The sequence below is a fragment of the Phascolarctos cinereus genome, unplaced genomic scaffold (assembly GCF_003287225.1).
Source record: "Phascolarctos cinereus isolate Bilbo 61053 unplaced genomic scaffold, phaCin_HiC Scaffold_4;HRSCAF=312, whole genome shotgun sequence".
In the NCBI taxonomy this organism is placed as follows: domain Eukaryota; kingdom Metazoa; phylum Chordata; class Mammalia; order Diprotodontia; family Phascolarctidae; genus Phascolarctos; species Phascolarctos cinereus.
In genome coordinates this window covers 719,296,344-719,317,680 of record NW_027555847.1, presented here as the reverse complement: position 1 = coordinate 719,317,680, position 21,337 = coordinate 719,296,344, and the positions used below count along the sequence as shown (strand labels likewise).

The window sequence follows — 21,337 nt, the reverse complement described above, 5'->3', positions numbered from 1 at the left end:
GTCCAGGGTTATACAGCTGAGGCGGCAGAGCTTTTTAGACTTGTCATCGGATTCCCTGAGGCTCAACCCTGGGACTCTCCACTGCACCCCATCGCTCTGCTTTTCATCTGTGATTTTGTGAAATTATATCAGAATTACAAACAAAATAATAATAAACTGCTTTAAAGTGTATGGGATGGTTCCTGCTTCTCCTAAGGGTCCACCAAAGGTCAGGGCCCGGCCAGGCTCAGGAGCAGAAGGGTGGGCACGTGGTCATGCGAAGGGCTGGATGGTGAGAGAAGAGGGAGGCAGACAGGACACACTAATAGACCCACTCTAAACGGAGGAATGGCGGGCCTTTGTTCATGATCCAAGAGGCTGCAGGGAGCTCCAGCTCCCAGTGCCAATGGTCAGTGGGCCCTGCTCATTTTCTGCTGTCTGTGATCTCTGATGGCTCTAACCAAGAAGTCCTAAATCAGGCACCTGGTTTATAGAGACACTGAATGCATCTCTCTAATTAAAGGAAGGGGCACAGTCCCCAGATTTTAAACATAGAGTCAAAGGATAGAGATGTTAGGAGCCTTGGAACATAAAATTAGGAATGTCAGGGCTAAGAGGGGCCTTAGGACATGGGATATCAGGGCTGGGGGGGCCCTCAGGACAGGGGATGTAGGGGATCAGTGGCCTCAGCAGCCCTCACGGCCCTCATTTACAGAGAAGCTAACTCGGAGAGACTAAGTAAGCTTGCCCGTGGTTACCAAGGTGGCGCAGAGCTGGGGACAGGCCCATCCCACTCCGCCGCTAACTTGCCAGGTGATTTTGAACAAGTGCCTTTCCCTCCTTGCGCATCATTTACCTCCTCTGTAAAACGAGGAGTTTGGGTTTCATAATCTCAGGGTTTCTGATCCCTGAAAGCTCTTGATCCCCTCTATCCAGGAACCCAAGCCCAAAGATCATAGGATCTAGAAGATACAGCTTCCCTCTGCTGAGACCTAAATCTTCGATTGAGAAGATCAGCCTCCCAAGTGTGGGATGGAAGAAATGCGGCTGCACAACTCCTGTGAAAAAGATCTGGAGGGCTTTAGTAGACCACAAGCCCAATGGGAGAAACCAGGTGACATGACAACCCCAAAAGTTAACAGTCTTACTCTCCAATGAAGAATATCCCTGGAGCTTTCAGGCAGCCCTAGATGAGCCAGTTTCCTCCACTGGTCTAAATGGATGAAACTCCATTTACAGATGGCCATCCTCAGGAGAAAAACGGGGTTAAGTGACTTGCCCAGGGTCACACAGCTAAGTGTGTGAGGCTGGATTTGAATTCGAGTCTTCCTGACTCCAGGGCCCCATGCTTCTTTACTATGATGCCACCTAGCTGCCCTAACTTGAGGCTAAGAGAGGGTGTACGGGCTGGCCATCATCACGCAGAGCGTGAGCCTGAGGCCAGGTGCATGCACTTCCCAGGTTAGGACTAGGCCCTCCAACAGCAGCGCCCATACTCTGGTCCCATCATATGCCGCCCTGCGAGGAGGATCTAGAAAGAGAAGTCACTTTGTCAACCTGCCGCTATCTTGTTTGTACCGGGTTAATTGTATGGCATCTTCCCCATTAGACTGAGGGCAGGGACGGATTTTTGTCTTTCTTTGTTCACATTAATTTTCTTATACATTTGCTTTTAGGCAATTGGGGTTAAGTGACTTGCCCAGGGTCACACAGCTAGTAAGTGGCAAGTGTTTGGTCTGAGGCCGGATTTGAACTCGGGTCCTCTTGACTTCAGGGCCGGTGCTCTATCCACTGTGCCACCTCGCTGCCCCTTTTCTCTTTCTTTGAAGCCTTGTGCTTGGCGCAGTGCCTGGCACACAGGAGACACTCAATAAAAGGCTCGTTCACCTGACTGACTAAAGCTCCGTAGAAACATCAGCTGCCCCCCAGCACCCACTGGTCATCATGATCATTCACCTTTACACAACGGCTTACGTGAATAGTGTGCCTCAGTAATCTGTATTGAGGCCGTGCCCTTACTCTATCTCTCCATGTCTAGGCTGGGGGTTCTAACCCGGAATCCACAAACTTGTTTTGTAAAATATTTTGATGACTGTATTTTGATATAATCGGTCTCCTTTGCAATCCTACGTGGTTTATTTTTATGCATTTAAAAACCTGATCCCGAGAAGGGATGCCTTGGCTTCCCCAAAGGGGTCCATGATACAAAAAAAAAAAGTGACGAAGATCTCAAGGTTTAATGGTGAGCCACTGGGAAGAGCTGCAGCTAGCTGGACAGAGAGCACAGGTCCTGGAGTCAGGAAGTTAGAAAGACTCTTCTTTGTGAATTCAAATCCAGCCTCAGACACTTACTAGCTGTGTGACCCTGGGCAAGTCCCTTAACCCTGTTTGCTTCCATTTCTCTTGAGCTGGAGAAGGAGAAAGTAAACCACTTCAGTATCTTTGCAAAGAAAACCCCAAATGGGGTCACGGAGAGTCAGATGTGACTGAACAATATTGGAACAGCATCTGGGCCCTCAGCAGTGAACAGGCAAGGCAAACAGCCAGTTAGCCACAAGGTTAGCAAAAACACCCCCCCCCCAATTCCAAGGATTATGAGTCTTGCTTTGCTGAAGCCGGGAGGCCAAAGAGAACAATGCAGTGGGCTGAAGAGTGCCGCGTTCTGCGTGTGTTTCTTCTAATATCAAGTAACACATGTATGTGCAAAGAGCAAGTTGATCTCTGTCCTAGAGGAAAAAGTCAAAGGCTTTGATGCATCCATCAGTGAATGAAGTGTTCTTTGACAGATTGGATGACCATTTTGATTCTTTTAAGAAATAATTTTTTTTTTAAAGATGCAAAAGGGTAGAGAGGGGTGCTCCCTTGGATCAGGAGGTTGGAGAATGGAGAATGTGAGATACAGAAGGAAGGGACGAGGAGCAGTAACCATGTGGAATTAGGTAAAAGGCAGGAGGAAGAGGGTTTTTGTGCTCGCCGGAAGGATGGAGGATTCTGAACCGCCATAACCCAAGACGAGAGAAGAAGTAAGTAACTCACAGGAAGCAGGATGCAACGAGGCCCCCGGCCTCAGACAGATGCACAAAGAGCAGGTAAAAAGAGGTTAGTGGAACGGATACTAACCCTAGGGAGCAAATGTGACCTTGTAGGTGGCATCTCCCTCCTAGAGGGATGGGCCATGGGAAGGGGAAAAATAGCTCCCTCCCACCCCCAGGGGATAAGGCCGCTCTTCTTCCAAAAGGACAGAATTGGTCAAAAGGATGATAAAGAAGGCATGCTCATGTGAGGAAAGCCAGGAACCTGGAGGGACGGAGGGTGAACCATGATGGAGACTGTTTAGGTGAGACAGCAACAGAAGCATTCTTTTCCTTGGAGTATCCTACAGGCCTTCTGGACAGAAAGAGGAAATAGATGAGGAGTCTGGGAAACAGGCCAGAGGCCTGGCACACAGGCTGCGGTGATAAAGAGATGATGGGGGACTTGGGTCATCTGGGCGTCTTCTGGGGCTCTCCCTTGGCCAACAGCAGAGCCTCTCATCATTTCCTGGCTGGCCTTCACATTGCTGATTTCATCTTTCCAAAGTCAGAGGAAATAGTGAGCAGCTCTGGTCTGATCCTCATGGGTGACATGGAGCTGGCCACTGGAATAAGTAATGGGAACTTTGGGACTTGGGGGGAAGGAGCCACCCCATCGCAGAATTCATAATGGAGGAAGAGAGGAAAGCAGAGTACACTAACACGTACTCTAGGGTGAGGGAGAGCAGATTTCAAAGGGTTCTTAGCCTTTTGGGGTCATCAACCCCTAAGGCAGTCTCGTAAGGCCAATGGACCCCAATGCAGCCCTCATTCAGTCTGCAGAGGCCTAGCCTCCTCTCCTCTGTCAAGATATATGCATTCCATGGATTAATCTAAAGTTGGAGTAAGGGCAGGGAGTCGCCTGAGCTCTCCCAAATTCCCTTCCAAATAATATTAAAAGAATGCCCCATAACAAATTCTGGAGCTACAGAACCCACTAAAGGATGGGGTGAAACAATTTTCCAGCCCGAGATAACTTAGAAGGTCAGCAGGAAAAGTCTGTCTTGCCAGGGAGAATGGGGAGCACAGTCCAGTGCAAGCTTTGGAGGTGACTGAATCAGCAGCATCCAGAGCTCTCAGCCTGGTAAGGTAATGGTAAGGGGGTCAGACAACTGGCAAGAGGGAGATTATGGGGGACACTTTGTTGGCACTGAGTAAAGGACCATACGTGTTTCTGGGTTGTAGTCCTAGGGCAAGAAGAAGCAGGAGCAGGAACAGGGACCCTGGACACAATTCCAGGGCAGAAAAGAGTACTTGTGGCCACTCACAGACCAAAGCACAGACCAGGAGAGTGGTGACCACACCTCTCCTTAGATCATACTACCTTGGAAGAATTGAAGACTTACAGATCCCCAGAACTAGGTCTGCAAACAGTGGCACAAAAAAAACCTGAAGCTTGGGACAGTGCCCCCTCCACCCTGGGAGCAGAGCCCAACTTTAACATAAAGTTAAAAGTCAAAAAATAGGCTGGAAAATGAGCAAAAAACAAAGAACCGACCATGGAAAGTTACTATGGTGATATAGAAGAGCAAAACAGATGAAGATGACAACACCAAAACAGCTACATGCAAAGCCTCAAAGAAAAATGTGAATTGGTCTCAGGCCCAAAAAGAATTCTTGGAAGAGCTCAGAAAGGATTTTAAAAATCAAATAAGAGAGATAGAGGGAAAATTTGGAATAAGAAGCTAGAGTGATGCAAGAAAATAATGAAAAAAAGCATCAACAACTTGGTAAAAGAGGCACAAAAATACCAAAGAAAATAACACCTTAAAAAAACAGAATGGGTCAAATGGTTAAAGAAGTACAAAAATCCATTGAAGAGAAGAACTCTTTAAAAAGTAGAATTAGCCAAATGGAAAAAGAGTTACAAAAGCTCACTGAAGAAAATAATTCCTTAAAAATCAGAATGGGGAAGTGGAAGCTAATGACTCCATGAGACTTCAAGAAATAATAAAATTGAAAAGAATGAAAAAAAAATAGAAGAAACCATGAACTATTTCACTGGGGGAAACAACTGACCTGGAAAACAGATCAAGGAGAGTTGATTTAAGAATTATTGGATTACATGAAAGCCATGATTAAAAAAGGAGCATGGACATCATATTTCAAGAAATTATCAAGGAAAACCACCCTGAAATCCTAGAATCAAAAGGCAGAACAGACATGGGAAGAATCCACAGATCACCTCCTGAAAGAGATCCCAAAATGAAAACTCCCAGGAGCATTATAGCCAAATTCCAGAATTCTAAGTTCAAGGAGAAAATATTGTAAGAGGCCAGAAAGAAACAATTCAGATAGCACAGGACGATGGTCAAGATAGCACAAGAGTTAGCAGCTTCCACATTCCACATCAGAAGGCTTGGAATATGATATTCTGGAGGGCAAGGGAGCTAGAATTACAACCAACAATAACCTGCCCAGCAACACTGAGGGTGACACTCAGGGGGAAATGGATATTTCATGAAATAGAGGGCTTTCAAACATTCCCGATGAAAAGAGCAGAGCTGAACAGAAAATTCAATATTCAAATGCAAGACTGAAGAGAAGCATAAAGAAGTAAACAGGAAAGAGAAATAATAGGGGACTCAATAAGGCTGAACCATTTACATTCTTACATGGGAAGATGATAACTTGTAACTCCTAAGACCTTTCTCCTTATTAGGGCAGTTAGAAGGAGTATGCATAGACGAGGGCAGTAGTTTGGGGTGACTGTGATGGGATGATTTAAAAAAATAAAATTAAGGGGTGAGAAAGAGGAATAGACTGAGAGGAGGGGCAGGGGAGAGCAGAATGGAACAATTAATGAGTATTTGGGGGGCCTTGCATTCTACCTGTTCTGTCTCACCTACCTGTATTAACATCTAGCTGACATCTCTCCATCTTGTCCACAGCATAAAGCACTTTATTAAATGCTTTCTTAAAATCTAGGTAAATTACACCTGAATTATTGCTTCACTTACCAGTGAAGTGACCTGGTCACAAAAGGAATGAAGTTACTCTTACGTGACCTGTTTTTTTTCCCCTAAGTTATATTGGTGTCTTTTGCTTTTATATTGTCATTTCTTGATATAAATCCTTTTCATTATATGTATTTATTGATTGAACTCTCTTTCTCTTTCTCTCTGTCTCTGTTTCTGTGTGTGTGTGTGTGTGTGTGTGTGTGTGTGTGTGTGTGTGTGACTCCCCTAAGTTTAGCAAATGACCAACAAAAGAATTGCATGCTTCTCTTTGACATCAGAGTTAGGAAACCAATCAGATGGTTGAGCAAGACTCCACCCCTGGCCCAGGGTCATGGATTCCTGGAAACCCACATGGGAATTTCTCTTAGACTCAGTTGACTGGGTTGCCTTGATGTGTGGAGGTGATAATGGACCCGTGTCCCTCAGCCTCACAACTGGGAAGATGAAGAATTCTTAGATCTAACCTGCTGCAAAAAATCCAGAGGACAGCCTCTCTCTCCTAGAACCATGATAGATTGTTTTTCTCCTCTTGCCAGAGCCTGAATATCATCATAGCCAATGCACTGACTGTTCCTTCCCTGGCCTTCTCTGCCTAAGACGGAGGTGTTGGCTTAGCGGGAGGGCAGGTAGAGGTAGGGGACAGATGCTGGCCTCCTATCCCTCCACTCTCACCTCTGTACTCCCACCCTGAAGACTCAAGCCTTCCCTGTGTGAGTTAAACTCCATCTCATAAAGGTCAATAACTTTTAGCATCCCTGGCTAGGCTAGTTCTTTAGCAAAGCCCCTGAAAGCCCTGGGACATTTGCAAAAGACCGGGTGCCTGAAACAGGATTCATCTAGGTCAGGTGATTTGAACTCATTGAGGACAGCCAGATGACCAGTTGTCTTCCGACTCATCTTGGGTTTTAACCCTCGATCTCTCCACTCCACTCTGAAGATTATTTTCCATGGCAGAAAAAAAAAAACAGAAATAAAATTGGAACGGAGTGGTTCTGTCTTCTCTGTGTCCTCAGTTATCAGCGCCCCCACCACCCTGCGAGGCCGCTCTGGCATCTTCTTTTCTCCCTTGAAACCAGAAATGCTGATAGGTTTGTTTCTCTTAGCATTCTTTGCCAGTCTTGGTTTATTCTGAGCTTTGGCCTTCTTGACGCTATCCTTACAAAGGACCATGCCGTGCTAGGTGGCCCAGCCGATAAAATACTGGAACTGGCATCAGGAGTAATCCTGCCTCAGGTACTGGGCAAATCCCTTAACCTCTGATTGCCTCAGTTTCCTCATTTGTAAAATGGGAATAATAATAGTACCTACCTCCTGAGGATCAATGAAATAAGAATTGTAAAGGACTTATTAGCATACTACCTAGCACATAGCAAGTGCTATATAAGTGTTAGCTATTATTATTATTGTTTCTTGTATGGAAACAATTTTTGCAGGTTGTCTCCCCTCAGTGGAAGGTGAGCTCCTCGAGGTATATCCTTGGTGCTTACCACAGTCCGGTAGAAAGTGCTTAATAAATGCTTGGTGACTGTCTCCTGACTGCCTGCTAAGTGCCACATGGAAGATTGCCAAATGGCCATTAGAGGTGGCTGTTAAGGGATCACTGGGAACTTCGGAGATGAGGTCGGGAACCAAATTGCAGAGAACCTGGAAGAGAATGAGAGGAGGGAACGTGGAAATATCCAAAGCGGAAGACTTTTTTTCAAGAGTTTAAGCTTGAGGGGCAGCTAGGTGGCGCAGTGGATAAAGCTCTGGCCTTGAAGTCAAGAGAACCTGAGTTCAAATCTGACCTCAGACACTTGGCACTTACTAGCTGTGTGACTTTGGGCAAGTCACTTAACCCCAATTGCCTCATAAAAAAAAAATTTAAGCTTGAAAGGGGAAATATGGACAATAGCTATTGAGACTGGTAGGAAGAAATGAGGAGTTGTTGTGGTTTTGTTTTAAAGAATGGAGGAAACGGGCGTGTTTGTAGGCAACAGGGAAGCAGCCAGTGATGATGATGATGGTTTGTATTTATATAATGTTTTAAAAATATTTACAAATATCTCATTTTATCCTCACAACAACTCGGGGGGGAGGGAGAGGGACCGTTATTATCCCCATTTTATAGTTGAGAAAACTGAAGCAAACAGAGGTTATGTGACTTGCCCAAGGTCACATTGCTAATAAGTAGACAGGGAGAGACTGAAAATAAAAGAGTGTGGGAGGAGAATGGTGGCAATCTGCTGGAGAAATTGGTAAGAGCTCAGGTCAAGGCGTGTGCAGGTTTGCCTTGGCGAGGAGAAGGCCACCTCTTCCTGTGACGTAGTGATGAAGGAGGAGATGGCAGGGGAGGCATCTGAGTGACGTGAGATGAGGAGGAGGGAAGAAGAGGAGCTCACCGAATGGCCTCCATTTCCCTATCAGCTGACCTCTTAGGTTCTGGAATTTGCCACTTTGACTAGGCTGCCTTCTCCCCCTGGAATTTCCAGCAGCGCCTAGGGAGGAGGAGACCTCCAGGAACATCTGTCCCCCATGCCTGCCCATTCTCTCAAGAGTGAATTCCTTCTGGGTCGCCATTTTGGAGACACCCCAGGCTAGCCATTCCTCTCCCAGCTGTGCTTCTGACTCTCTGGGCTTTGCTACCATGCCCTTACTAGAGTACCTTCTCGTCCCTGTCCCTGTTAGCTTCCTCTTATGTGTTGTCTTTCCTCATTAGAATGCAGGCTCCTCGAAGGGGTATCAGTGTGCACATTGAAGTCCTCTAGTGATGAGGGCAGGAGGTGAAGAGACAATTGTGAGCCAGTGACTGAACTCGTTGGGGAAGGAAGTAGAATACATTGGGGCGAGGGGGTCGGGGGGGAATCTCCAAATAGCAGCCATCAAGATCTGGCTTGGGTGATATGTTTGGATAGTATGAACCTCAAAGGAGGAGAGATGCCAAGTGATGGGGGAGAGAGAGACACACAAGGAGAGAGACAGAGACAGAGAGAGACAGAAAGAGAGAAAGAGTGGAGAGAGAGAGAGAGAGAGAGAGAGAGAGAGAGAAGAGAGAGAGAGAGAGAGAGGGAGAGGGAGAGGGGGAGGGAGGGAGAAGGGAAAGGGAGAGGGAGAGAGGGAGAGGGGGAGAGGGAGAGGAAGAGAGAGAGAGAGAGAGAGAGGAGACACAGAGACAGAGAGAGAGACAGAGAGAGAGAGAGAGGAGAGAGAGAGAGAGAGAGAGAGAGAGAGAGAGAGAGAGAGAGAGAGAGAAAGAGAGGGAGGGAGGGAGGGAGAGGGAGAGGGAGGGAGGGAGAAGGGAGAGGGAGAGGACAATGAGGAGCAAGGAGTATTTCCATTCCTCCACAGCAGCCAGGGGTCTGGAGGTTTGAGAGAAAGCGTAGCCAGTACAGGACAGGGTGGTGAGGAAGCTGAGTCATTGGAAAAGAAGGCTAGAACGTGGAAGGAGTGAGAAAGAAAAGTGGTTTTTGATTAAAAGAAGTTTGTCCCTTCTGGAGCAAGCCAAGGGCATGATGGAAGGGAAGGGTGATTCTTCAGTGGGGCATGGCAAAGGGGAAGGGCCAGGGTGGGGATGGGGAGAGGGGTTTATACATTGGCAGCTGGGGGTTCAGAACCATTGGGGAGTATGCCAACTGTCAAGCAGCAGGTCCAGACAGGGCATCAGTGGCTGGAGAAAAGTTTTTTGAGGGAGGCATTCGATGGGGCTCTTTGAAGGTTCAGCTTTGTGGCAGATGGCAGATGGCATGACTTGTGAGAGCCAAGGCCCACAGCAGGCAGGAGGGGGCAAAGGCATGGGAGCTGGCCAGGAGACAGGGGGGCCTTGCTTATGCCCTCATCTTCCAGCACGCACTTTCACCACCCTCAATATCATCGCCATTTTCTATAGTACAGGGGCCTTGGTTACTGTTGTTCTCCATAGATATTCTCCTTGGGTACTTGGCTCTCGGCTTAATCTCTCCAAACTGAGTCACAGGCAGGATGACAAGAGACAGTAGAGGGGGTGTAGCTGAGCCAGGGGACCCTGAGTCAGGATGGAAAGGCCGACAAGCCACAGTGGGAGGCACCATCTCAGACTGCAGGCTATGGTTTGGGCAGAAATCTGGCAGCAGCCACCAGCCTGTGGCAATTCTGAGTCAGCAGGGGTGACTCAGGCCAGGCCACACTTTCCTTCCTCCCAGGGCTGGAGGGAAATAGGAGAACGTCCCATCCAGAGACTCACTGAATGTCAGAGCTGGGAGGCCCCTTAGAGATCAGAGTCTAGGCCCCTCATTTTGACCAAGAAGGAAAACAAGCCCAGAGCAAGGCAGGGATTTATTCAGTCACCCAGTGATTCTGCGACCAGAATGAAGGTCTTCCTGCCTTTCGGCTCAGGTTTTCTACCGCCTACTCAAATCAGGGCTTCTTGCTCTACTCCCATTCACTAGGAGCGCCCCTCCCCTACAATCCAAGCCAGCCATCCCTCAGTTTTCCTTGCAAGACATAACATTGCTATTGGATTGATCAGCGCTAGAGTTTGTCCCGACTGGCCACCCTCTCCTGGCCATCGTCCCCTCAACCTGGGCACGCTGAAGGCCCCTGCTCCCCATGCATCTCTAGACAGGCCCCACAGGGCTGGGGAGCCTGTGATCTCCACAAGCGGTTCAAGCAGCTTCTGGCTTTCAGGTGCTAGAGGTGAGTGCAGAGGGCACCCAGCTTTCCCTGCCTTTGCCAGCAAAGGATGCTTCTGAGCTAGACTCCACAGAGTCAGGGAGAGGCAAGGTAGTTTTTCTGGGCCCTTTGTCTTCAACAACAACTTTTCCTCCTGATGCCTTCTCATAATGAAGCCCAGTACTCTTGAAGGCCACACTCTCGTGATGAAGTGCACCGAACGCTGGGCTCGGAGGCGGGAAGACCTAAGTCTGAATCCTGTCTCTGAAACCTCTTGTGTGATCCTGGCCAAAGTCGCTTCATCTGTCTCAGCTTCAGTTTCCTCAGTTATAAAATGGGGATAATAACAGCACCTAGGATGGCTAGGTGGTAAAGTGAATAGAGCACCTGGCCTGGAGTCAGGAAGACTTATCTTCCTGAGCTGAAATCTGGCCTCAGACACTTACTAGTTGTGTGACCTTGTGAGGCCCTGTTGGCCTCAGTTTCCTCATCTATAATATGAGCAGGTGAAGGAAATGGCAAACCACTCCAGTGTCTCTGCCAAGAAAACCCCAAATGAGCACTGGTCCTGGATTCAGGAGGACCTGAGTTCAAATCTGGCCTCAGACACATAACACTTACTAGCTGTGTGACCCTGGGCAGGTCACTTAACCCCATTGCCTGGCCAAAAAAAGGAAAAGAAAAGAAAACCCCAAATGGAGTCACAAAGTGTTGGACACAACTGAAATAACTCAACAACCCCCTTGGGCTATTAAGTGAGGTAATATATTAAAATGCTTTGAAAAATAGGACACACTTTATAAATAACATCTACTATTATCGTTGTTGTTATCATCATCATCATCATCATTTTTACCCAGCTGGAAAGACTTTGACGGTCGGCCTGGCCATGTACTACCGGGTGGTGGGTGAGGGGTGGAGTGGGGGCGCAAGGGAGGGTCTTCCATCGCACCGAGAACGTGGAGAGTCTCACCAGACTGCCCGCAGGTGACAAATGGGAGAGTCAAAGTTGGAAATTGCCCTCCCCCTATTTCTCCATCCTGTTTATTTCAATCCAACAACTTATTAAGCACTGACTAGGGGCCAGGTATTTTGCTAGGCACTTGGGATACAAAGGAAGACCGGACTTGCCCTCAGGGAGTTTACTCTTTATTGGATGACTGACCTGGGAACTGGAGTCTAGGAGAGACTTTTCTCCCTCCCCTTGAGATCTGAACTCACGCTGCCCTGGTAGGGGGTCAGAGCAGGGGGACTGTCTTAGGCAAGGCCACCCAGGAGGTGGAGGCATGGCTGGGACTGGGCCCACCCCCCTCCTTTGTCGGGCACCCGGCAGCCTCAGGAAGTTCTACCAAGCCCGAGGCCTTGCCACCCTCACCTCCCCTTGCCTGGTCTGGATCATTCTGCATGGCAGTGAGAGAGATTGGCCCCAGCAGGCAATGGGGAAAGCAGGGGATTTGGAGATAAGAGGCCCAGGTTTGAACCAGAACTTTGCCCCTTATCACCTGTGTGACACTGGGTGAGGCCCTGCATTCTCTGGGCCTCAGCTTCTTTAACTGTAAAATGAGGAGATTAAATTAGATGAGTTCTAGGACTCTTCTGTTCTAAATTTGTGTGATCCCACAACTAAATACATCGCTAAGGCCCTGCCCTCAGCCCTGACATTCTCCGGCTTCTCCCAGCTCTGACACCACCTGTTCTAAGGCCCTTCCCAGCTCTGACATCCTCTGTTCTAGGGCCCCTCCACACAGGCTCCTCCTGTGATTTGGTGACCAGGTCACATTTCAGAAGTGAGGAAATGGTCAGGTTGTTGTTTGACCTCACTAACATCTCACACATACACAGCCAATGAATGGCAAAGCCACATTTAGTGATGTCCAACTCAGGGCTCTTCTTCACTACAGAGTCCATGGGATAGCCCAGGTTCCAGGCTGGGCTGGCACTTGGCCAGCCCCCACGGCCCACAGTTCTTGAGTGAGGCAGGCCCCCGTTCCTCCCAGCTCCTGCCCTGGGACATCGGGTGGGGCCTCCAGGCTGAGCTCAGTGACCTTTTCGGCTCCTGAGCTGGCTCTAAGAGCAGGTGTCTCTGGGGCCACTCTCCACGCCCTACTCTTCCCCCTTCTTGGCTGCCCTCTTGCTGGGTTAAGAGGCAAGGAAACGAGACAGAGAGAACCAAACAGTGCTTTATTGGAGGACGGAAATAGCCCCTTCCTCAGCCTCACTGAGGGGCGGCACCTCTGCCTAGGACAGCACCTGCCAAAGGAAATCCCCATTTATGGCCAGACAGCCTGGGTCAGAGGACCTATGGGGAGGGTTCTGAGAGTTGGCAGAGGCCATCTGACCAGGGGTGGGAGTAGGGGCTCCAGCCAATGATCCACCCTGGAGAAAAAAAACCCCTTTCCCCCTTCCCCAGTCTTTAGCAGCAGAGAGATAACGGGGAGGAGGGAGTGGGAGGGGGGTCTCTAAAAGAAGCCTGCCCGACTTGGGTCAGCCCTGCCTCAGCCTAAGGGCACCTGGACAGTGCTTCCTGCCCTCTCCATGGGACTACTAGGAAATCACCCTCACCCATTTCATCTTAACAAGTACAGCAGGTGCAGGTCACAGCTGGAACTGTAATAATTATTATTTAATTACAACACCCCTTTGCCTTTACATTCTCCTCTGACCCTTTGTAGTGAGCCTCATCCTCTTCTAGCAGACGGGGAAACTGAGGCACAGATCAGGGAAAGGGAGAGGACTCACCCAGGGCTGGACTCGGGGCTTGCAGCACCCCAGACCATTGCAGCAGACCAGGACGGGCAGGGATGGAACCCTGGACAAGCCACATCAGAGCCTCAGTTTTCTCCTTTGTACAATGAGGGTGATAATCTTCCCACTAGCTCTTTGTAACGTTGAGGTCCTGGAGGATGGACGCGAGACCACGCAGGTTCCCGCCTGAGCACCCCCATGCGTTTTTTCTGGAAGTTTCTTGTTGCCAGGGGTTCACCCACATCCCCGTTCAGGCCTCTCTTCTTCCAGGCGGTTGGTTGAAGCTGCCGGCCCCGCACAAGCTAGGGATGGACCAGCCTGGGCCCAGCTGGGCCCAGTGAGCACAGCTCTCAGATGGGCACCGCTGTCACTTCACAGGGCTCTGACAGGCCGGCCTGTCCACCACAGGGTCCACCAAGAGGCCACCAAGTGGCAGTTGTGATACAGAAACATCCCCACCAGCGTAAGAGTGATGCCCACGTAGCTGAGGCCACTCAGGCGGCTCCCAAACAGGAGCCAGGACAGGGCCAGATTGCCCACCACGTGGAAGTTGCCCAGCACGTGGACAGTGAGGGCTGACGTGAGGGCGAGCAGGGAGAAGCTGGCCAGGTTGTAGAGCACTGAGACCAGGCAGCTGAGCAGAATGAGCAGCCAGAGGCCATGGTCGGCGAGGGCCAGGGCCGGACTGGCACCGCCCACCTCCAGCACCAGGGCCGCGCCCAGCAGCAGGCAGAAGCTGGGGAGGGACGTCAGATACAGCAGGGCCACTGAGGCCAGCCTCTCCTCCTGCAGCAGGACACCTGGAAACCAGGAGAGGGGAGCAGGGGTCAGAGCGGGCTCACAGGCCCCACAGCGAGGAGGCCCAAACAGGGCATGCCCGGCACTCCCTCACCACCTGGGTGCCAAATCTCCCCATTCTCTGGGCCTCAGCTTCCAAGAAGCCAGATCAGTCAACTAGTGGATAAGCATTTATTAAGCACTTACTATATGCCCGGCATCGTGCTCAGTGCTAGGGATACAAAGGCAGGCACAAACACTCCCTGCCTTCAGGGAGCTCCCAGTCTAACCAGGACAAACAACGAGGCATAGACCAGATACAGACAATAGACAGACGGTGTCCATCGGTCTCTGGGTTAGGGTCACGCCACCCAGTAAAGGTCAGGTCAAATGGCTGGAGAGCTAGCAGGACATGAGAGATCATCCAGTCCAATCCCTCACACTTTACAGCAAGGGAAACTGAGGCCTAGGGAAGTAAAATGATTTGTCACACGGGTGGTAAGTGCAGAAGGAAGGCCTTCCCCGAAATCTCATTCTTCTACCTCTCACCCTTGTTCTTAGCGCTTTGGGCTGTGCCAGGGTCTGGGCTGGCTCTCGGCAAAATTATAAAGCCCCTGACCCTGAGTTTCAGGGTCCGAGGCTCCCTTTCTCTTTCAACTACCCTTCCAGCCCTGACCACACAGCTACCTACTTCGAACTGTCCGTGTTCTGTCCCTTGATCAAATGTTTCACTTCTGTCTCTGTCTCCTGGTGCTCGGCATATAGTAAGCAGGTGCTTAATAAATTCTTATTGAGCGATTAGTCTGGAAAGCCCCTGCTATTTGCCTGGATATCCTTCCCGGGCCTCCCCGCATTATTAAAGGAAAAGACCTGTCCAATTGGAGGAGGGGAGAGGAGGTGTTGGGGAGGAGGGCGGGGCCTGAGGGAGGCTCCCGGCGCGGACATTCCATTCATGTTCTGCTGCTGTTTGAGGCAAGTGTCCCCACTGACGTCATCACAGCGTCTCCAAGGCCACCTGATTCTCTATAACATCCCGGACCAGTGGCTATCCAGTGTCCATCTGCCCCTCCCTTTGGGAGCAGCCCAATCCACACTGGGAGAGCTCTGTCAGGTGCTCTCCTGACCTTGACCTCCGGCCCTGATCTCTTTCTCACACCTCTCCTATGTCCGAGGAGAACCCAGCTGATCCTTCAGGTGGGGACACCCAAAGCATCTCAGATACTTGGAGATGCTCGGGATGCTCTCACTTCCAAGGCTTCCCTTCAACGGTCCTTCGGGGGCTTGATTTCCACTACCTCGTTAACGTTCTTCCCAAAATGGGTCACCCAGAAATGAACAACACTCCTATTTAGCAGTCTCTGGCCCCCAAAGGGACTCCTAAGCTCTGGGGCAGGCCAGCAGGCCACACTCCTCAGTGTGGGGGAAGGAGATGCCCAGGCTGCACCTCTGCCCCAGGGACCTGCTGTCCCACGCCAAGGCCCAAGTAGGGGAGGAGGCCTCAAGGGCCCCCGGCGATGGGAAAGCCCTCACAACAAGACTCCTTCCTACTGTGCCAGTGTTCTCCCACCTGACTCCCCCTGAGGTCTGGGTCAGCTGGCCTATGCTGGCCTTCATATCCTATGTTCCCTTTCCCAACTCCAGGCCTTTGCAATGGCTGTCCCTCATGCCTGGGATGCAGGCATGCACCCCCTCCTCGTCTTGGCCTCCTGACTCCCCTGGCTTCCTTCAAAATTCAGCTCAAATCCCATCTGGAGGTGGCTTTTCCTGTCCCCCCCAGGTGCCACGGCCTTCCTCTCTAAGACGATCTCCCATTCACACTGAATGTATATTAGTAATGTGCATGCTGACTTCCCTAGTAGAAGGTGGGCTTCTGGAAGGAACAGGCCAGTACATATGATAATAATAATAACAGCTAACATTTCTATAGCACCTACTCTATGTCAGGTACTGTCCTACGTGAGTTACAAATAGGCTCTCCTCTGAGCCTCACAACAACCCTGGGAGATATGATCCCCATTTTACAGATGAGGAAACTGAGGCAGGTGGCACATAAGTGACTTGCCCAGGGTCACACAACTAGTAAGTGTCTGAAGGTGAATTTGAACTGAGCCACCTCACTGCTTAATCAGTGCAGACTGACTGACTGTCTGATGCACGGTGAGGCAAGGGGGGTTGCTGTGGCTAAAATACGGGATTTGGAATCCTCACATTACTGCTCAGATCCTGGCTCTGCTCCCTGGAGCCTTGAGACTTCAGGCAAATTCCTTCGCCTCTCTCAGGGAGTCAGCTTCCTCTGTCAAATGAGGGCTTTAGACTTGGTGCTCGGAGGGCCCCTTCCCACTCTAGATTCTCCAGTCAGCATCAGGACGGCAGGCCTGGGCCTGTTGGATGGGAGAGAGACACCCACAGTGGAGGGGGAGGCTAGGAGATAGGCACTAGCTGCCCAAGGAGTCCCAGCTCATGGCATCAACCCTGCCCCTTGGCCACATCCTCATAGAGGTTCTTTCCTTGGGGCTCAGGGACAATCTGGTTACTGTGCGGGGAAGGGAGGTAGGCAGGGGACTCAGGGCGGCGGGGGGGGGCAGCCAGCAGCTTTCTCAGTGACTTTGGAGTACAGCCAGGGTCTACCCTTGGTCCTGGCAAAAACAAAAACAAGCAAAAAACCCACCACCAAAAACACCTAAGGCCCTGGACAGAAAAGGAGAGCGGGTGGCCAGCCCGGCCCAAGGATCACATTTCTGTTTCCTTGTTTGGCCTCTCAGGTAACCTGAAGGCAAAAATAGACACTGGGACGTTGGGACTGCCAGCCAGGGCAGAACCCTTCCCTGCCCAGGGACAAGAGGGCGGGGCAGCTTTCTCCCCTGGGCACACCTCCCCTGGGAGGTTTAAACAGGCACACATGGGGGTCATTGGGTGCATGACTACCGCGGCTATCTGTATGCATGCAGAGGCAAGGCTAGTCACTGCATATCATGTAGATTGTGTTCATGGACTCCAGGCATGTCTGTATGAGGCACAGGGGTCTGCACCCAGAGTTGGGGGTGAGCATACCTGTACAGGACTGGGAGTGTGGGTGTTGGCACAAGCTCACATGCAACATGTGTCTCTATAAGTATGTACAAGCACATGGAAGCTTGTGAATGCTGTGAGGAGAGCAGACACACACGTGCACACATGTGCATGTACAAACATGTGAGATTAGAGTGCATGTTTCTAAGGGGTTCACATTGCTCTGTCAATGCAGGTGCACCTAGGAACATGTTTGTAGAGATTGGTATATATCTGTAATATGCATACATAAAGAGAGAGAAAAAGACAGAGTAAGGGAGAAAAAAGAGAATAAATGCTGGAAAACGGAAGGGAGAGAGAAAGAAAGAGGAAGAGATAGAAAAAGGGAAACAAAAGGAAGGAGTAGAAAAAGAGGGACAGGAAAGAAAAGAAGGAAGGAGAAAAAGAGAGAGGGAGAAGAAAGAGGGAGAGAGGAGGAGAAAAGAAGGAAGGAGAAAAGGAGAGAGGGAGAGGAGAGAGAGAGAGGAGGAGAAAAGAAATAGAGAAAGTAGGAGGCCTAGCTTGGTGGGCTGCTGGCAATGAAGAACTGGGAAATCCAGAAGGGATCGGGATGGAGGTGGAGGGATATGGCTATACTTATTTTCAGGCATCCTCCAAATAAACCAATCAATATGTTACTCTCTAAATAGTGTCCTCCTCTACCCACCCTCCTTCCCATGCACGAAACACAAGACCAGGAACTGTCTTTGTACATTGGGACTCTATCCCAACTGCCCTTCCCCTAAGTGCAGGGCATGACTAAAGCATCTCCCCATCCCAGGACCTCAGGCAAGAGCAGGAACTGACCAATTACTACCCAGTGGAGTCCTAGACTCCACTGTGAGTATGTATCCATGCAGACAGGACTCTGCCAGGCACCTCTGTGGGCCTAGTCTCTAGTCAACTGCTTACGTCTCAGAATGGCCTGTCTACAGATGCAAGCACAGGACACAGTCTCAGCTGGAAGAGACCTCAGAGGACATTTAGTACAGCCTCGACCCAAATCTCCTTTACAACATACTGTGACAGGGTTCTAGAACTCCAGAGATGGGGAACCATGACCTAAGGAGATTAGTCATTGGTTTTACTTTGTTCTAATGCCCAGAAAGTTTTTTCCTGACATCATACATAAACAGCCTTTACTCTCTTAACTTATCATCGCTCATAGTTCTGTCCCCTGGGGCCAAGCAAAAAAAAAAATTATCTTCTAGTCCATCGGGAAAAAAAGGCTGGATTTGGAGTTTGAGGACTTGCGTTCAAATCCTAACCCTGCCCAGTTACTATCTGTGTGATCTTGGACAAGTCCTTTCCCTTCTGCAGGCCTATTTCCTCTTCCATGTAGAGGTAGCTAGAGAATGTCAGGACTGGGAGGAGCCTCAGAACAGGGGATGTCAGACCTGGGAGGAGCCTCAGAACAGGAGATGTCAGGGCTGGGAGGGGCCTCAGAACAGGGGATGTCAGACCTGGGAGGAGCCTCAGAACAGGGGATGTCAGGGCTGGGAGGGGCCTCAGTTCAGGGAAAGGCCTCAGAACAGGGAAGGTCAGAACTGCGAGGGGCCTCAGAACAGGGGGTGTCAGGGCTGGAAGGGGCCTCAGAACAGGGGGTGTCAGGGCTGGGACGGGCCTCAGAACAGGGGGGTGTCAGGGCTGGGAGGGGCCTCAGAACAGGGAGTGTCAGGGCTGGGAGGAGCCTTAGCAGACCAGCAAGGTTTAATCACCTCAGTTTACAGATGGGGAACCTCAGCCCGTAGAGCCGAAGCCCTTTGCCCAGGGTCGCACGGAATGACCGCTAGTGCTGGTGGCTCGGCCCTAGCTCACCCGGCACGTGGGTACTCACTTTGCTGCACCGATTTGAGGCCTCGGAGGAAGGTGGCAGCGAAGAGGAAGGAGCAGCCAGCGTGGTGGAAGTGCATCTCGCCCATGATGCTGCAGGCAGCGCCCAGGCAGATGGGCCCCATGGCCGCGTACTGCAGCAGGTGATGCCGCTTGCCCAGGATCGCCTTGGACAAGGCCAGGGTGAAGAGCGGAGTGGTGGTGTAGACCATCTGGGCAAAGTCCAAATGCACGTAGGTAAGGCCCAAGTTCCCACAGGCCATGGAAGCGCAGAAAGTCAGGCTGAGCAGGAACACCCTCCTCCTGGCCCGGGCAGGGAGAGGCCCGCGCGCCCGGTGCCCGGCCAGCGGGTAGCCCACGAGGACGGCGGTCAGCATGTGCAAGGAAGACAGCAGCAGCGGGTAGCGGAAGTCGTGCACGGTGAAGATCCACTTGTTGAGGCTGGACATGCTGGTGCCCGTGACCAGCCACACCAGCACGGTGGCCAGGATGCGCCCGGGACTGCCCGGCGGGCACTGGCCCTGCCCCTGGTCCCGCAGGGCCAGCTTCCAAGGCAGCAGGAGCGTGGTGGCTGGGGCTCCATCGGCCGAGGTCATTCCGGCTTCATGGTTCCTCCGGGAGCAGACGCACATGGGGGCCGGAGGGCAGGGAGCCTGGGGGTCCAGAGGGGTAGCTCCTCCCCCCGGCCAGGGGATGCCCACCCACAGCCGGGGCTCCTCTCTGCCCCCGTGCACAAGCTCTTCTTTGCCCCCTGGGCCAGGGCTTGGCGTCCTCTGTATCCCGTGCCCGTGGAGGAGGATGCCTGTTCGGATCTCTAAGCGCGGTTAGAGCTGGCGCTGGGCCCCGGCCTCCGGTTGGGCAGTGGCGGCGATGCCCGGCCCGGCCTGGGGGGCCTCGCGCTCCTGCCCGATGCTCCCTGCGGCGGCGGCTCCCGGGGCTCGGGCTCCGGCTCCTCTGCCGCTGCTCTCCTACTCCAGCCGGGCCGGGCCCCGCCTCCCCCACCCCGGACTGGCGTACAGAGGAGGGAGGGCGGGGCCAGCACTAGCCACGCCCGGGGACCCGCCTCCGAGGCCTCGGCCACACCTCCTCTCCGCCCCGGACTCGCCAGGCCCGCCCACATTGACCAAAGCCGCCTGGTTGCCGTGGAAACCGCCTAGGGAGAGGAGATCCAGGAGCCCTCCCCATCCTGCCCCACCCGGCTGAAGCTGCCAGTTGCCATGGTGACAATGAGATTCGCACTAGCTTCTAAGGGGCGGGAAAGCCAAGTTAGAAGGGGCTGGGGCTGGGTCTGGATCCCACCCGGGGAATGGGCCAGAAGCCCGTGCTGGGGACGGGTAGGGCAGACCCTGGGACAGTCACAGCCACAGAAAGGAAGGCCCCCTTCCTCTCCCTGGCTCCATCTACGTCAGTATCAGGCTCAGCATCAGCCCTGCCTCTGTACTGTTAGTGTCTCCCTAATAGTTCTCAGAATCTTAGAATCACACCCCCCCCCATCACATCATGGGACTACAGCATCTCCTTAACTTTACCCTCTGCCTCCCATTATTTTCAGTGGAGGGCCGCACGTGGAGGCTGGGCAAGTCTGTGTTCATGCCAGGTAGTGAGCCAGCTGGCCCTGCCCATCCTTGGCCCCAGAATGAGAAAGGTTCTCACCCCCTCTCTTTGGGAGCTTTCAGGAGAGGAGGGAGGCCCCAGCTCCCTTCCCACATCCTTCCCCTTCCATTGCCCATCACGCCCAGCCCTGCCCAGCTGCAACCCCACCTCTATTCTCAGGGCTTGCTGCCAGGCATCAATGGTCCCTCCTCTCAGGAATGCACCCACCTCTGGGCAGGCACATGCAGTCCACAACAGGAAGGAGAGTCATCCTCCTGGGCCTGCGCCTGGGCCAGGGCAGGGAGGGGTAGCCACGGGGCGTAGGGAAAACTGAGTCACTGGCAGCTGGGACTTGGGCAGGCCACAGCTCCTGAATCCAGGCCACTAGCTCAGGGCTGTAAATTCGACCCCTCTGGGCTCCCTCACCTCAGCATCACGCTCAGAGCCTTTGGGGGTTGCAGGATCCAGGGGCCCACCCAGGACGAGGCTGTATTTGCCTGGGTGTGGCCTGAGTCTATGGCAGCAGCCTCCCCCTACTGGTCAAGGAAGAGACCAGGCCCAGACCCACGTATGGATGTATGGAATGAATTTCCATTTGCCTCCTAGATCTCTGCTTCTTCCTTGCAGGAATCCCCCGATGCCTCCTTTCTGTGGGTTTGTACCTCCTCTGTGTGGCTGGGAGATGCTGCTGGTGGGTGGTCACTG

General features: G+C 51.8%; 1 protein-coding gene across 3 annotated transcripts in view; it reads right to left on the bottom strand.

Annotated features, from left to right (window-relative positions):
* Positions 1-21,323, bottom strand: part of SLC35E4 (solute carrier family 35 member E4) — a 23,979-nt gene extending 2,656 nt beyond the window's left edge. Inside the window, exons 1-3 of one of the 3 annotated variants that reach the window (XR_002326438.2) lie at positions 19,044-21,323; positions 13,376-14,181; positions 7,498-7,654 (exon numbers count right to left, since the gene is read on the bottom strand). Coding sequence is in view for 1 of the 3 variants with exons in the window: in XM_020996360.2 (XP_020852019.1) it covers positions 13,754-14,181; positions 19,044-19,671 (1,056 nt within the window). In the remaining 2 variants the exon portion in view is untranslated. Of the gene's footprint in view, positions 1-7,497; positions 7,655-12,800; positions 14,182-19,043 lie in introns of those variants that run through there. The other 2 variants (XR_013486502.1, XM_020996360.2) reach the window with 2 other exon arrangements.
* Between the last annotated feature and the right edge of the window lie 14 nt (positions 21,324-21,337).